This window comes from Pinus tabuliformis, chromosome 8 (genome assembly GCF_031772625.1).
Source record: "Pinus tabuliformis cultivar Carrire ecotype Pingquan chromosome 8, CPIR1, whole genome shotgun sequence".
NCBI classification, from domain to species: Eukaryota; Viridiplantae; Streptophyta; class Pinopsida; order Pinales; family Pinaceae; genus Pinus; species Pinus tabuliformis.
In genome coordinates, this window is record NC_142294.1 from 16121913 (window position 1) to 16138342 (window position 16430).

Consider the following 16430-nt stretch of genomic DNA (forward strand, 5'->3'; position numbering starts at 1 on the left):
CGCAACCTTCTTGCTTAGTCCAGCTTGAACTACACATTGTGCACTCTCAAGGCTTAAGCTTCAGTTGTGACTGCCTGAGCTACGTAATTTGATACTCACTAAGCCTCTCCCTCAACCTACCACCCAGTTCTAGGTCAGTCAATGGATCAACATGCAACATCTTAGACTAGGGGTTTATTGTACTAATGTCATCTTGTCATTATTGAATTGAATATGCATGTACTCTATCATACCATGACATGATGATGAAGAAGTAAATGGAGAAAGGAAAAATGTTGGAAGACATATTTGTAGTTGATTATCAAGAGAAATCAAAAGGACACTAGTTTTCAACCACAACTCAAGACCTAATATCATTGAAGACTCCTTACCTCTAAGCCATATGGAGGCGGACAAAAGAATATTTTCAAGAATACACATAATAGGGAGAAGGAACAATGCCCTGAGATTTCCATGTCATCAAGAAGTCCATGTCACCTGTGTCATGTCATAAGTCATCATATGCGACATCATTCTTGTGGATTATGTAATTTCTTATTATAAAATGTATTGTAAAGTGGAAGTCCAAAGGACATGTACAAAAGATGGAGATTCATGTAAAATTGAAAATTTATAGGAAGTCAAAAAATCATGACGGTAGTCAAAGAGTAAAAAGGGAGGTGAACCATCACTCCATTGGTTATATATACACCATCATTGTATGAGAAAATAAATTTTCACCTTGGCTCCTCCCACAAGGCATTAGAGAGACAAGCTCGTTCTTTTGAGGAGCAAGTGGTGGCTCCAATGCTCCACTATTGGAGCTAGTGGTGTTCTATGTATAAATGTGTCCTAAGAATTTTACTCAATATATGAACCCTAATGGCTAACATGTTATTCATGCATGGATTATGAATATTTGTCAAACTATTTTGTGAATGTTTATGATTCATGTTTTCTTTCACCTATACGAAAGTAGTTGACCTATTTTAGTTATTAAGTGCTTATCATATTGAGAATGTGTTGTATTGGTTGTAATGAATATCACATCTTTGTGGATTATTCCGTTGGATGTTAAACAAATCCTTTATGTTCATGTGTGTCTCTGCTAGGGTGGTACTATTACCTCTCTCTTAGAGGCTCACTTTCTTCTTCCCTCCATAGTAGAAGAACATTGACATACCTACAACCAAACACTCACTAGGAACACTTACTTTCTTTTTGAGGGTGCATCTACGCTCCTCTCTCTTGCTGACAATTAGAACCAAGAAAAATATTAAAGAAATCAGAAACTGGGCCATATTCGGGACCACATATTGGGGGGACCCCTTGAATGTTGGTAGGTCTAGCACCATGAACATTTCTGGTGCTAGAAGGGAAGCCATATTTTTATGGTTGATAATCTCACCCACCCTAATCCTACTTATTTTGGTCAAGGAAGTAATATTATTAGCACCTGCCTTGCCCATATTCCTAAATTTGGTGGTTCTTCTTAGCCTGAGCTTGTACAAACTTGTGAAATCTCTTACGACTAGATCAAGTCCATCTGTCCTATAATGTGTAAGTTTGCAGTAGACATTGGATTGATTCTTAGAGTACACAATATTCCTTATTTTTTGAAAAATAACCCAACCACCCCTACTAGGATAGTGGTTTCTATGGTTGAATATTTGGTTCTCATCACCCTTGAAGAGTTATTAGAATTTGCAGAAAATGCATAGAAATCAAAACAACCTCCATCTTATAATGGTGGTGATGGAGATAACGTTGTACTCTCAAATGATACTTTTTACGGGTTAGGTGGTGATGAAGAAGAAGAAGGTCCAGCGGATTTTGATGAAGAGGATGAAAACATAGAAGAAGATATGGCAGACCAATATTTGGACTAGATGTATCAGAGCCCACTCACACTGTTGGGTGTTCTAAATAAGATGACGAGGCGCCTGGAAAAGTTGTTAACAAAGTATGACCTACACAAAGCAGTGAAAGAGGAGGAACATTTGAAAAAAATCTACCTACATCTCCAAATGCTATAGGTACATTATGATGATGTTGCATGTAGACATTTTCTATGTACCTTAGATGGCAAAGTGATTGTATGGTACCATAGTCTTCCTACAAAATTTGTCTAGAATTGGAAGGGGTTTAAAAAGATTTTCTTGAAAAGTTTGTTGATGAAAAAACCCATGCCATGTTGTTAAGATAGTTGGGAAATCTTAAGATGGACCATAAAGAGAAAGCGAAAGATTTCTATCAGAGGTTTAAAAACATATTGAATAAATTCCCTGTAAATATGAAACCTCGTGATTCCATCACTTTTGATTACTATGAATTTGCCTTACATAATAGCATCACGCAGTTTGTGAAAATAAATACGAAAGTAACTTTAACATAAAATTATGAAGAACCAATTGTAGTTGAAAATGAATTTCATGTGATCGGAGTCATTGTTGAAGATCAACCATCAAAGCACAACAAAGACACGGGAAAAAGGTCTCAGGCCTCCACAAGAAAGGCCAAGGAAAAGGAAGCTTCATATCTTGAGAGCTTGACCCGCACTATCAATTCTCTGTCTAATGAGTTGGTAGAGTTAAAGAAGAGGTCAAGCGATACCACCGTAAGAAGCAAGCCTCCCAGATTCAACATTCTGAGAAGGGTTACCAACTCCGACAACAGCAACAACCAACCAATCAAGTCTACGTAGAGCTTGAATGCTGTATTGAATGTTGATAGTATGGGCATGGACCCATATTGTTTGTTTCATCAAGAGTATCATTCAAAAAAGCATGCCTACAATGGAACCATAACATGAATTCTCTAATTGTGCATATTGTTGATACAATACTTTCGGATGGGAAGACTGCGCCAACAGAAGATAAGGAAGAAACGATTGCTGCCAAAGAAAATGTGAGTTTTGGGAACGTAGGGAATAAAATCAATTCTATCTACACAGCTAAAAGGAAAAGTGTTGCTTAACATCCACTAAGTGAGGACCTTGCCCAAAAGAAGAACAATTGATACAACTTGAGAATCCAAGGGCTGGTCTCCAAACAAGACTTGACGAGGCATAAATTGAAAGAGAATTTTCTAAGGAAGATCACATCACCCATAAACTCAACCCAAAACTCTTAGAGAATTTCTAGAAATGTGGCCACAATGAGAAGTACTTCCACGAACAACAACGCCAAGTCCATCATTTTAGAAGCATCAGATAAGGTTACTCCTCTAAACACTTAGACGTATCCCATACTTGATTATAAAATTGTTAAAGACATGAAGAAAGTTCATGCCAACATATCACTCTTTTAACTTACAAGGATCGCTATCTAGAAAGAACTTCTTATCTGCACACTTGAACAACCTGCCTTAGGAAACACCACTTCTTCATAGAAGGGATCTGGTAAGTCTTCTATTCCCCTAGAATACGTGCTTAATGTTTTAGCAATGGATGCAAATACACTCTGCCCCTTTTTTTATTAACATTTGAAATTTTCAATTACAATGTACATAATTTCTTAGTTTATTTTGGTGCATCTGTAAATGTAATGGCTTTATCTATAGCAAAGAAAATCAATGCAAAATGGGATAAGATAGATGCAAAAATTATTCAATTAGACATGACCCTTTTCCATGCTATAAGTGAACTCAGATATGTGTTTATTCACTTATCATCCAACCAAAAAGTCCACCAGTGTATAAATATAGTAATTTTGGACATCCTAGGAGCATGCGATGTATTTCGTAGTAGAAACTTGTCCAACATGTTGAGAAATCTAGGGCATGAGAATTAGGAGATTCATCTTTATGAGAACTGCTTGTGAATTATTTTTACTTCTTTATATTAGGGTTTCTTTACTTAGTTTATTATAGTGTTCTTCTTCATCAAACAGTTACTAAAGCATAAACAATAAAGAGGCAAGAGAATAAAATATAGGCAATCAATCAGGGCTAAAACCTCTCCAACTTGAGAGGAAAAACCAAATGAATTCTTATTCTTATAGAGAATTTAATTGACAAATACCAAGACCATGAACAATACCCTTGACCTATTAAACTCTCCAATACCAAGTCACAATAGCTCCTTGTTTAACTTCTTCTTCCTTGAGTAAATGATAGTCAAACTTCTTCCTCCTCACTCAATTTCGGATAACCTTTAGATTTAGGTCCTTAGCTCAGATATGCACTTTTCAATCCTTCTTTTGGAACCCTAGATTCAGTACTTTAGAGATTTTTTCCTTTAACTTCCTTCGCTTGAGATGGAGACTATTATTCCTCAACAAAGCTTGAGGATCCACTTGATTTCATCCCAAATCCACCTTCTCAAGATGACCGTAATATTTTGGCATTTTCTATAGTAGACAATTTTGTAATATCAACACATGTGAAGGTGTTAGGCCAAAAATAGGTCAAAATTGAACTCGGTGATGAGTCTTCTTTCCTCGCTTGGAAATAGGACACTTCTTGATATCTATCACAGTTCATTTTCTCCTTTTCTTGCTTGTCTAAATATTGTCTCCAAGTGAAGGCTGAGTTGCCTATATATAGTGGATTTCCCATCAAAGTAATTCGACTTCTCCTTGTGAAAAGGCTGACATGCTTTTCTAGAATTCTCCTTAGATCGACTTCAAGTAGGGTTTTTGACATGGTCTTGGAGGGTTAATGACTTCAATAATTTTCCTTTTACAATGTATAACATGCCCAAATTGGTCTTCATTACATGACATATAATTTATGAGTTGATGATCAAACCTAATAGCTCTCAATGGGAGCTTTAACTAAAAATAAATTTTCAGTACTCTGTTTCAACGAAGCCTCCAGATCCCATAAGCGCCATCTCAGACATGATCCTTCCATTGACACTCATCGAGTCATCAAATCCACAATACATAGCTCTCTCTGCTCGCCTGAGGTGAGCATACACGTCGTGACTATACCTTATGCTTTGCAGACGAGAACTAGAACCCTATCATTTTTTCCGGCCATCGCTCGATCGGCTATCATTTTATAATTTAAAATTTATTTTTCGTAATTTAATAAAAGTGATATTTTATTTATTGTTATCTAATCTAATAAAAAAAATTAGTTCACTATATTGGAGATTGATACTAGACACATTCACAGAAAACTCACCCATATCTTGGTGAGTTGGTTATATTTCATGTAAAAATTACTCCCAAGAAGCAAGTATGTCAAGGGACTAAAACCCAAATCAAGAATAAGAATAACTCCTCCCTACTACCCAAACTACAACCACTTGACATTATCCAACCTAATATATGATTAACATAAATGAATTAATATTAATTTATGAAAAAATAATTTTTATATTATAATTTATATAAATAAAAAAATTAAAACCATTTAAACAAAATTATAATCGCAGGTTCGGCGAAGGACTCATCGGTTCTTCCATGGGTGGCTTGGGATAATATTGCAAGACCTAAATAATGGGGAGGATGGAGAATCAAAAGGCTCCCCGAGTTCAGTTTGTCGCTGGCAGCTAAGTCTGGGTGGAGGCTAATATCGATGGAGAATCTCTGGACAAAGGTTGTCAAAAGGAAGTACATAGACCCAATCCCTTTGGAAGACTGGATCAGAAGTCAGCAGAAGAAACAGAAGAACATATCTGTCATTTGGAAGGCTACGCTGGAGGCTTTCTCTGTGATAGAACAAGGCCTTGCCTGGAAAGTTGGAGATGGCAGTCACATCAGAGTTGGAAGGGACCCGTGGGTGGGATGCAATGAAGCTTATGCTCTGTCTCCAGGTCTCCTTAGACACCTTGACAATAAAGGAATAGTCACTCTAAATCAGGTGGAGAAAGTTGGCCATTCTACTATATGGGGTAAGGCTTGGAAAAATGATGAAGAACTTGGTCTAAATATCAAATGGAAGAATGAATGGGCGTCCTTCATTCAAGAACTCCACCGTTCACATGTCAGACTCAAAGATGAACCTGATAAGCTGATCTGGGCTTTGGGTAAAACTGGAGATTACTATCCCAAAGAAGGATACTCCTTCCTAATGAAACAGAAAGGATGGGATATCCCTGAGTGGTGGTCTAAAAGCATTTGGAAACTGTCAAGTCCGGCAAAGGCCCGGCTCTTCCTTTGGTGTATGCTGAAAGGAAAAATTCCAACCTGGGATAGACTGCAAGCTAGATACCTTATCGGTCCAGGAAGATGCCCCTTATGTAAATCAGATGAGGAATCTATTAGACATCTTTTTACATCTTGCACTGTCTCTTTAAAGATTTGGGATGAGCTTACAGTTCTGCTCAATATTAAAGCTCAGTGGGGGTCCGAACCTCTGGAAGTGGCATGGAGAAATTGGTGGCAGAAACACCCGGATGGAACTTTGAGAAACCTGCCTCTCATCTTCTTCTGGGGTGTATGGCTAGCGAGAAACAATAGCATCTTCCAAGATAAAACCACCCCCTCATCAGTTATCGCTTCAAATTGCGCAGCAATCTACTCAGCTATTCCAGCCCCCGAGGTGAAAAATCCCCCAAACCGAGACAAGCCCTTTATTATCAGGGAAGGCATTCCTTGGGCTTTTTTTGATGGAGCATCTCAGAATAATAGGGCTGGCGCTGGGATGAGCATTCATATATCTGCTGAACATTATCTTAAAGCTTCTGTTGGTCTGGGCTCCGGGACTAATAACTTTGCCGAGTTGTCTGCTTTACACCTCTTGCTTTGCTGGCTTCTTCAGAGGAACATTCTCACTATTCAAATCTTTGGCGATTCACAAATTGTCATCAAATGGGTCAATGGAAATGCATCTTGTCAAAACCAGACTTTAAAGCCTTTGTTAGATGAAATTGTGCTATTAAAGTCCTCTTTTAACAGTTTTCATATTTGTCATATCTACAGGGAGAATAATGAAGAAGCCGATCAGCTTTCTAAAGCTGGCTTACAACAGGTTCTGGGCGGATGGGCGATAGAGGAATTCTTCCAGGGGCATCAAACCATATCTCAGCAGCCCCCTTTCGCTCCTCCTCTGTGAACGGGGATACTTTTCCTCTACTTTATACATTTACAGTTTTGTTTATTTTCATGTTTTAAAGACTCTGTCATCATATATCTTATTGTATATATCTGTTTTCGGCCGCCTAAGAACTGTATCTAAACATTATCATACTCCACACAGTCGACTGATTATATGCACCGTTTTTGATATACGGGGTTGTTTTCCTTCATAGAAGGAGACCCCAAATCGTGCTTTTTAAAAATGTTTTATGTTTCAAAATCTCAGAAAAAGGGATATTGACGGACAGTCATGCTTGACAGAACAGTTGGTGATGCTTTTTTGAAGCACAAAAGGATTACAGCCAGTTGGGAACAGCTCTAGCCGAGCAAATTTCTATGATAGTGATCCAAACAGAATGTAAAACTTTTTATTATGCTAATGAAAAGTTTTGTTTTTTTCTTCGGAAAAAAAATAAAATTATAATTTACAATTTTTTATATAAATTTGCGAAAATTTTCATACAAAACATTAAATAACCAATTCATATAAATATTAAATAATCAATTTACTAAATATTATATTACCACTAAATATATTTTAAAATAATAAATACATGCTTTATAATTAAATTGCAAAATTAAATCAACCACCCCCAATAAAAAATATATGTCCCATATTATCTTTAAAATAACAAGGAATTCTACAACTATTTAAGAGAAGCATTATGTACATGTACTTCATGACCTTGAATGGTCATGTAATTATTTATAGTGTTAGTTTGTAGTCAATATAAGATTTTTTTTTCCAAAATGGTCAATATAAGAATCTATAAAGTATTTTTATAATACTTTTCGAAGGATATATATATAGCATATCAGATTTAGAACATTTTTCAAAATATATGTCCCACATTATCTTTAAAATAACAAGGAAATCTACAACTATTTAACAGCAGCATTATGTACATGTACTTCATGACCTTGAATGATCATGCAATTATTTATAGAGTTTGTAGTCAATATAAGATTTTTTTTCCAAAATGGTCAATATAAGAATCTATAAAGTATTTTTAATATTTTTCGAAGGATGTATATATATTTAATTAGAACATTTTTCAATAAAGATTATATTCAATATTTATAGCATATCATATCTGTTCTTCATAAAGCCAACATAAGAATCTCTAAAGTTAGAACATTTGTCAATGGAATCTATAAATTAGTTTTAGAATAATTTACAGTGGATGTACATATATTTAATATGTAAAGTATATCCTCTTTTTTTGATATGGACTTGTCCATGAAAAGTCTGTTCTTTGGTTGAAGAATTGCTTTCGTGGTTTGTTTTCATCAATATAATATCAAACTTTAGTTGTTTCGTGGTGAATGGACAATACATTCTTTAAACCAACCTCAAGATCAATGCTTTGCAAGGTCAACATAATTAAATGAAATATTATGGTAAGGCGAACAAACTTGCCAAATGGTTGTTAACTCTATTTTTATAACATAATTAAAAGAAATAATGTAATGAGGTGAACAAACTCACCAAACAAGAATTTTGTCTTGATATCATCATGGACATTCAAGGTCATAATCGATGTGGTAATTAGATTAACATTTAATAACAAAAATAAAAACATTTAATAACATGGCTAACCATAAATTTCAGATACTTTATCTTCCAAGGAATTGTTTTGTGTGCTTTCCTACCCTTTATCTCCATGTAACCTTTCTTATTATATGACCATTCACGTTTACCAAGGTCATATTTTAGAGTTTTCCAGGTAGCATTTCTTATTATATGACCCTTTACCCTTACCAAGGTCATACTTTGGGGTTTTGAATGTTAACTTTGAGGAAAACTTTATCGTTGAGAGTGTTTGAATGATAGTGATATTATGATGATTAATATTATTTTTATAAAGATTATGTATTAGTAAGATAAATGATTGATATTATAATTTAATTTATTTATTTTCATTTACGAAGGTTAAGTGGAGTATTCCCATTTAAAGAAGAATTTTGAGTTGGTAATGAAATTTATTTTGTTGTTATTTGTTCGGGTTTATGTTCTCTTTATAAAGTTTTAAGCTTACATATTTATAAAGTTTTAAGCTTACGATGATGTATTGTGCTGTGATAGAGAATACAAGAATATTCTAGAAATAAATAATATTGATTAATTGTCTATCTATATTTTCAACCTTAGTATTACCATTGACAAATTTTACCTCATGTAATTTTATGTGATTATTTTTTTTTTTAATTTCTTTTTTAATTGAGAAATAAGTCATATCCCTAAATTATATTAACTATACGAAAAATTATGTTAAATTATGTTTTGTACCACTTTTATCCAAAATTGAATGTTATTAGTGCAACCACATGATCAAACAAAGCTAATGTTTGAACATGTAACATTACTAGCCAAGATTTTGATTTGAGCTCATTTGTGGTGGCAAAAGGGAGGATCTTTGCTCCCTCTTTTAGTAATTTTGTAGCCAATAGAGAACTTGAGAGAAGTCATTCAACCTTCTCTCCTTATAATCAAGGGAAGGCCAAGAAAGATGCAATAGGTGTGGGAGGGGAAGGAAATCCCTCAAACACATCTCAAGAATACTCTGACCAAAAAATGCTCTACATTAAATTATCCTCCAAACCAACTGTTAGCGCTTGAAATTTCACCTCAGGCTGAGAAAGGTAAACCTCAAGGCAACATCAAACCATTTAGCCTTGTAGCTAGCCCTACGGGGCAGGAGAAGGCTCTCTCCGGTCTATCTCGGTAAAATATTCAATAGATGAGATGACCAATAAGGTAACACTGATATTAGGCTAGTAAACAGATCAAAAGGTTGATTTGGGGTTTTTTAGGGTTTTTGGTGGCAAATTGAGGGAATGGCAATTTTGGGTGCGGGGATTGGACACAGTTTCTACAGGGGGTTCTTTGGGGCGAGGTAGGAGACAGTATTGAATGCCTTTGATTGAGGTGGATGGTCAGGAATGAAAGGTGAAGAGCTAAAGAGAGCAAACAATAACTTTGAATTCTCTTTACACAATAGAAAACATTGAAATTAAACAAACCTAAAAGCAGAGCATGGCAAGCATGAATTCTTACTTTAACACTTCATTTTTTTAATGTGCAGAAGTAAAAGAAAGGAAATGAATCACATAAAAAGCTTACAAGTACATTGAGAAACACACCATCAACACATGAGTCCACAAGAATCCCGAAGAGGACTACAAAACCCTGTTCTTCCTTAGCCAAAAATTGCAGAGATACAATGAATAATACAATGATAGCTTCTCCCTCAAGAGTCCAACCATGAAAATGAGCAAGAAAGTACATAATATAGATGATCTAACCTCTTTCCATTCCTCCATGGGTCGAGCTCACTATCCTAGGAGTTGTTTCAACCACTTCTAAACTAAACACTACAAACTAGGCAGTCAAAACAACTTGCCTCTATAAGCTAGGAAACCAATTCATTCATTTAATATTTACCCTTTTCATGAATGAATCTTATAGAAATGTTACATAAGAGTAAAAGTGTCTAAAAAGTAAAATAATTACATCAAAGAGAATCATAATTCACCCCAAAAAGTCAAACTGAGTCAAATCTACGTTTTCTGAGCTATACAGTGCATTTTTTTAAAAATTGCCTCACGGGTCGCGCGCCTTTGGAGCCATCTTTGGGGCACTTGCAGGTGGCCAAATTGATAAACGGTAGGCTTTTTGGAAAGGTATGTGAGTCTACTTTCCAACCCAACTGGAATTTTTGAATTTGGAGTTCAGTTTCCCTGTCAAAAATCAAATCTCCCAAGACTGCTTTCTGCAATTAAAAAACGTGGCAGAAAGTCATCTTTTGCTAGTTGTTTGACTTTCTGGAGGCCCAAAACTTCACCAAATCTCAAGTCCATCCATGAGCATGTGTAACGTTGCATGAAAAATCTGGAAATGTTGAGTTTTGGTCAAAAGGAGTTGCCATGATGAAGGGTCGCGCGGGGGGTGAGACCCGTTAATGGGAAAAACCTGCAAATTGTCTGAAAATGCCAAAATTCACCCAAAATTCTCAAAAGTTTTTGGGATTTGTGCTGTGGCTAGGCTATTTAGTGCCTTGATCCTTGAGTGAAGCCTCAACCAAGATACAGAGGGGATTGGGCCTCTTTCTTCGTTTTAGTGCCTCGGTCAACCGCCTTTGAAACATCTTCATCTTTGCCTTGCACACATGCATCCTTGCCCAGTAAAGATTTTTCATGTTCCTCAGCAATTTCTTTTCTTGGTTAGCCTTAGCCAACAGCCTCTCCAAGTGTGCATTTACTTGGATGAGCATGGACTCTCGGTCATCGGGTAATGGGTCACCGGGTCTTCTTCGGTTCAAGATTCGGTCACTACTAATCCTCCACAGCTCATCAAGTGCTTTCTCATCCTCTAATTGTTTGTTGCGCTGCTCGAGGTATGTGATGGTCCATTGTGCACCTTCTAGTCTCTTTTGCAATACCTCATTTTCAGCTCTAAGGTGCTGAATGACCTCCTTTGCCTCTTGGCTCAGAGAAATGGCCTCAAGATCAACAAGCTCAATATCTGGAACTCCTGATGGCCCCTCATCAATCATGGGTTGTTTGCCCCTCCCTGGTACCTGTGCTAGTGAAGAAGGCGAGACCCCTTCCACCTAATGTGGAGATAGTACTCGCAGAGCTGCTGCAAATAAGGCCCTCGGGCCTTTTTGATAGGTAACCCAAGGTGAGGAGCTGACATGTCTAGTGACAGGGATGTCATGCTGCTGTGATGGTCCTCCCTCCTCGTGAACAACCTCAGGATGTGGCAAGGGTAGTGCTATGAAAAACTCACGAGAGATGAACTCCTCCCATGAGATGCCCTGTTGAGCCAACTGATGCAATACTACAAGCTGAATCAAACCATAATGGTACAGGCTCCTATACTGTTGTGCCAGGCTCTTCCTCTGCAACATGGGCACCATCCTCTGAATGTTCTGATAGAAGAAAACAGGGATGTTCATCATCCTCACTCGGGTGAAGTGCATCAAGAGGCGAATATGATATGAATATACATGTGAAAATCTGCCCTCACAGGTAAAATAGTGCATGATGAGCCTCATCATGGGAGCATACTCACTCCTGAGAAACCTGAATGGAAACAAACCTGCCAAATGTCTCATGAATGGTGGGCAGACAAAAGGCTCAAAGTGAACATTATCCAACACCTTGCGCTTATTCCACACCTCCCCAACATTAGGTATCCCTGTGGCATGTGAGATCACCTCGGGTGTCAATGTAAAGTTCACCCCTGCAAGGTTGACATGTCCATCATGCAAGTGTAAAACAAATAGGCGAGCCAACTCTCTGTGATGCTGAATCCGAGAGATCCTCTCACAAAACTCATAGCAAGACATATACTAGAAACATGTGACTGCCATAGGACAAGCCTGTAACTCTGCTAAAGAGGTGGGCTCCTCTCGCTTATGATGTCCACCCTTACCACCTTTATGAGGCCTTCTCTGTACCTCAATCTCTGAAGCTGATGACTGGTCATCACTTTGCTCATAGGTTTCGGTTTCTGACATTGTTTAAAGAGCAAAGTGGACAAACTGTGCTACTGTTTCTGCCTGTAAAAAGCTGATTTATATGCTGTTTCAAGGGGACAAGGAACATGAGGGAAATGTTAGGGGAGGGACATTTTTACAAGGAAAATGGGAATACATGTATATAACAGGGAATTTAGGGAAATACACTGCAAACATCATTGCATATACATCATCAAATTCATATGTTTACATGGGCATAAGGAGAAATAGGGTTAGGATGTGATTTTTTATTTTTAAAGGGAAAAGGGGTAGGGTTTATTTTCTTTACAAATTTAAAAGGGAAATTGACATGGAAATATAGGGAAAATGAAATGGGAATGAAGAGAATAATTACAAGGGGAAAAACAATGAAACAGTAATAAACCCTAGCATCTTTTTACAAATTTACTATACAGCCATATGGAGCGTTTTCTCTTACACAATTTGATCATTAAAAACACACTCATGATGTCCTTCAACATAACCAACAACCATTTCCAAGTTTAGAGAACCTACCTCAAGCAATTTGATGATTTAGAGGGTGCTTGAGCAAATTTGAAATGAGTTGGGAGGGAGGTTGCTTGATGGGTCGCGCGCGCCTGATGGGTCGTGCCCGTTGAAAATTTGAATTGCGGGAAGCCTTCTGACGGGTCGCGTGCCTCTGACGGGTCGCGCGCCTGGCCTGACGGGTCGCGCGCCTGTCCTGCTCCCAATTTCAACCAATTTCGCTCAAATTCGCTTGGAAGCTCGCCCAATCTCTCTTGCAAGTGTTTTGGATGCACAATGAGAGTAAAAGGAGGGAGATTGGGTCTTTATAATTTCCATTTGAATAAATTTCATGCTCAAACCCATTTTCTAATGTTTCTCTTTGACACTTTATAAAACTGACTTTTTTGGTTTCTTTTATCGTGAAATTGACTCATCTAGTGTTTTTGCTCGATTCTTTTTGCAGGTAGATCATCTGAGGGATCTTGGAAAGGGGACCAAGGTTACATGTTGTCCGCTGAAGTCTTTTGAAATTTCATCACTTTTTACAAAAATTTGAAAAATGACCTTGGCTTTAAAAACAGAGTTTTTAAATCCAAGGTGAAAATTAACTGTACAAGATAAAAAAATTCGAATGAACATCTTTACAATCATCCCTCTGGCTTGCTGAGCACTTATTGACCTTCAAAAACATGACCTTGTAGACATACTTGACCAAAACCCTAGACCTAGGAAATTGACCTCAAGACAAGACAAGACAAGCTTGAAAGAGCTTAATGACTGAAATGACCTGATCGAGCAATGCCAAGAGGGGTAAAATATACCAGCTCCTCCATCAGGGTTATGGCATGCCTAATGGGATGCAAAAATTGACACTGATGAGAGACGTACTTATGCAAATGCAAAGAGTTTTGATCGCTAATGGAGGGTTCAAGACTGACTCTAACACCAACCAACAAATGCACTTTGATCATACACAAGATCCTGAAATATGAGATTGCCTCTTGAGGATGGTTGAGTACATACAGTTCATGCAAGACCACACACTTGTAGCAAATTTTATGGGTATCTAGTTGTTAGAAAGTGATACAGAATGGTGGATAAACATGTTGGAAACTAAAGGGGCACATTGAAATTAGGATCTAAATGATTATTCACACTAACCTTCAATAATTTGGAGGACATAAAAACATTTCCAAAATGGGCCTTATTTTCTCAACTTTAAAGGGTTATATGTTCACTTTTGGATGGAGATATTTAACCAAGACAAGGAGGGCTTAAAGCAGCACCAGTATAGATCCATCTTTGCTCCCTCATGAATTCTAGGATTTAGATATGCTAACAGACATAGGAAACATGTTGGTCTCTTTGTCACGATTTCAAATGCTGTTGAATGGGGGTGTTACACCTCATATGCATGCATCTATGTCTATCTAAATATGTCATAGCCCTTTTCAGGAAAAATCTTCCTAAGTATAGGGATGAAAACTAGTATCAAATTATTGACTATGAGCACATTTCCTTTAGGTGTCATAAATGTCACAAACAAGGACACTTATTTAAGGATTTCCTACTAAATGCTAAATCTACCCTTTCTTGGCCTATAATGGGCAAATATTACGAGGGTTTTGACAAAGTGGAAAACAAAATACAACCCATTTGAAAGCCAATCCAACCACAAAAAATGCGAGCCCTCGAATACATAATTGATATGAAATTCTATCCCAATCTACCATAGAAGGCACAATTGATAATGACTAGGTAATGGAAACTCTGGAGCAACATGAAGATCCTCAAATAACTAGCACAAATATAGAAAACAACGAAAAAAAAGGAAAATAGATAGTGAAACAACTAACAATTAGAAGATAAGTGATGAGGTGATGAGCCAACTGAATAAAGATATGGAAAAATATGAAGATGCATATTACACAACCATAGCAGTATTGACATGCCAAGTTTAATATACATATAAAATATTTGATATGACGAGGAATGTAGTTAATTGAGACAAGAAATGAATGCATTTGTTAACATTCAAATATATATTATTGCCATGGTAAATTAGGAACCAACTCAATTTCAAATTTTCATTAACAAGATAAAATTGAAGAATGGAATTTGAATAACATCAAGCATTACAACATAGATATCACTCTACTACTAATAATTCACAATGAACATGTTTACAATCTTAGGTTTCTATTTAAAATATATTATAAGAAAATACAAATGATTTGTATTATACATGTTCATATCCTAAATTTGTATGAGTGTAAGATATTTTGGAAGAGGAAGGGAAAATAGAAGAAGACAATTAATCATCACTATTAATCTCCCATGCATGAAAAACTATTGGGTTGTTCTTTTATGTCAATGTTCACACACAAAGTTGGATTGAACACCTTATTAATAAAAGTAACGATATGCTCTACACCAATTGTGATCCATCATGGCTATAATTATGTCATATTTATCACTTATTCCTAGAAATATTGACTTAGAATTATTATCTCCAGATTATATGCTCCTGTTATCATGTTGTTTTATGCATTCACATGAATGAAAGTTTTTACGCTATAGGCTGTAATTGACATTTACCAACACACTAAAGCATGGGAAGCATAAAAACACAAGAAATGAAAAATGTTACCTATGAAATACCAAATTCAAACATTACAATTAACAAAATGGATGACCACGGGTAGTTGCATGGGTAACCCTTCTATTCTTACATAGTGTTTATATATCATTAGTGCATGAAAACTCCTTAATCCAGCTACAAATCATTACAATGTTTTCAAGTAAACTTCCATCTCAGGAATACTTTGTGCATGCATTTTTTACCAGTGAGAATGAGGTATTAGATTTATCTAACTAAATTGCATGGAAAAACATGAGAAAAATATTCACTTGGCATCCTCCAATAAATATTATCAATATAGGCATCTCTCATGAGTTAATAGATGTCCATGGATGCAAGATTACACTACACAAGTATAGCTCGAGAATGTAAGTCATTTGTTACAATCATTTCATTGTGTGTTAATGGTGTTGGTGTTTCTCATTGTATTATTTGTCTTCACTTGCATGGAGAAGAGAGTTTATTTTGATAATTTTCAATTCAAGAGAGAGCCTCAAATAAGCAAGAATTGTACCTCAATCATAGGTTTTTGAGATCACCTACATATCTCATGTAAGATGATATGATTCTTTATTGCAACCTTCTTTCCATGGAAATGAATCAATGGTTGGTATCATCGATCGTTGTTGGTTTATTTCTTCTCAACCTTTTTTCCCATCCTTCCCTCTTTCTTTAGCACTTGGTTCATTCCCTTATTAAATGCTTATTCAAATGGCTTAAAAATATGTTTCCCATTCGATTTAATAGTAATTTTTCAAATGAACTAGT

At 36.4% G+C, this 16430-nt stretch overlaps 1 protein-coding gene across 1 annotated transcript; it reads left to right on the forward strand.

Annotated features, from left to right (window-relative positions):
* Window positions 1–5505: 5505 nt before the first annotated feature.
* On the forward strand, window positions 5506–6984 carry LOC149233930 (uncharacterized). The gene has a single exon (XM_089368098.1). The coding sequence runs from the start codon at window positions 5506–5508 to the stop codon at window positions 6982–6984; it is 1479 nt and encodes a 492-aa protein (XP_089224224.1).
* The last annotated feature ends 9446 nt before the right edge of the window (window positions 6985–16430 follow it).

Coding starts and splice junctions, on each gene's coding strand:
- LOC149233930 (XM_089368098.1), top strand. CDS start 5,506: ATGGAGAATCTCTGGACAAAGGTTGTCAAAAGGAAGTACATAGACCCA.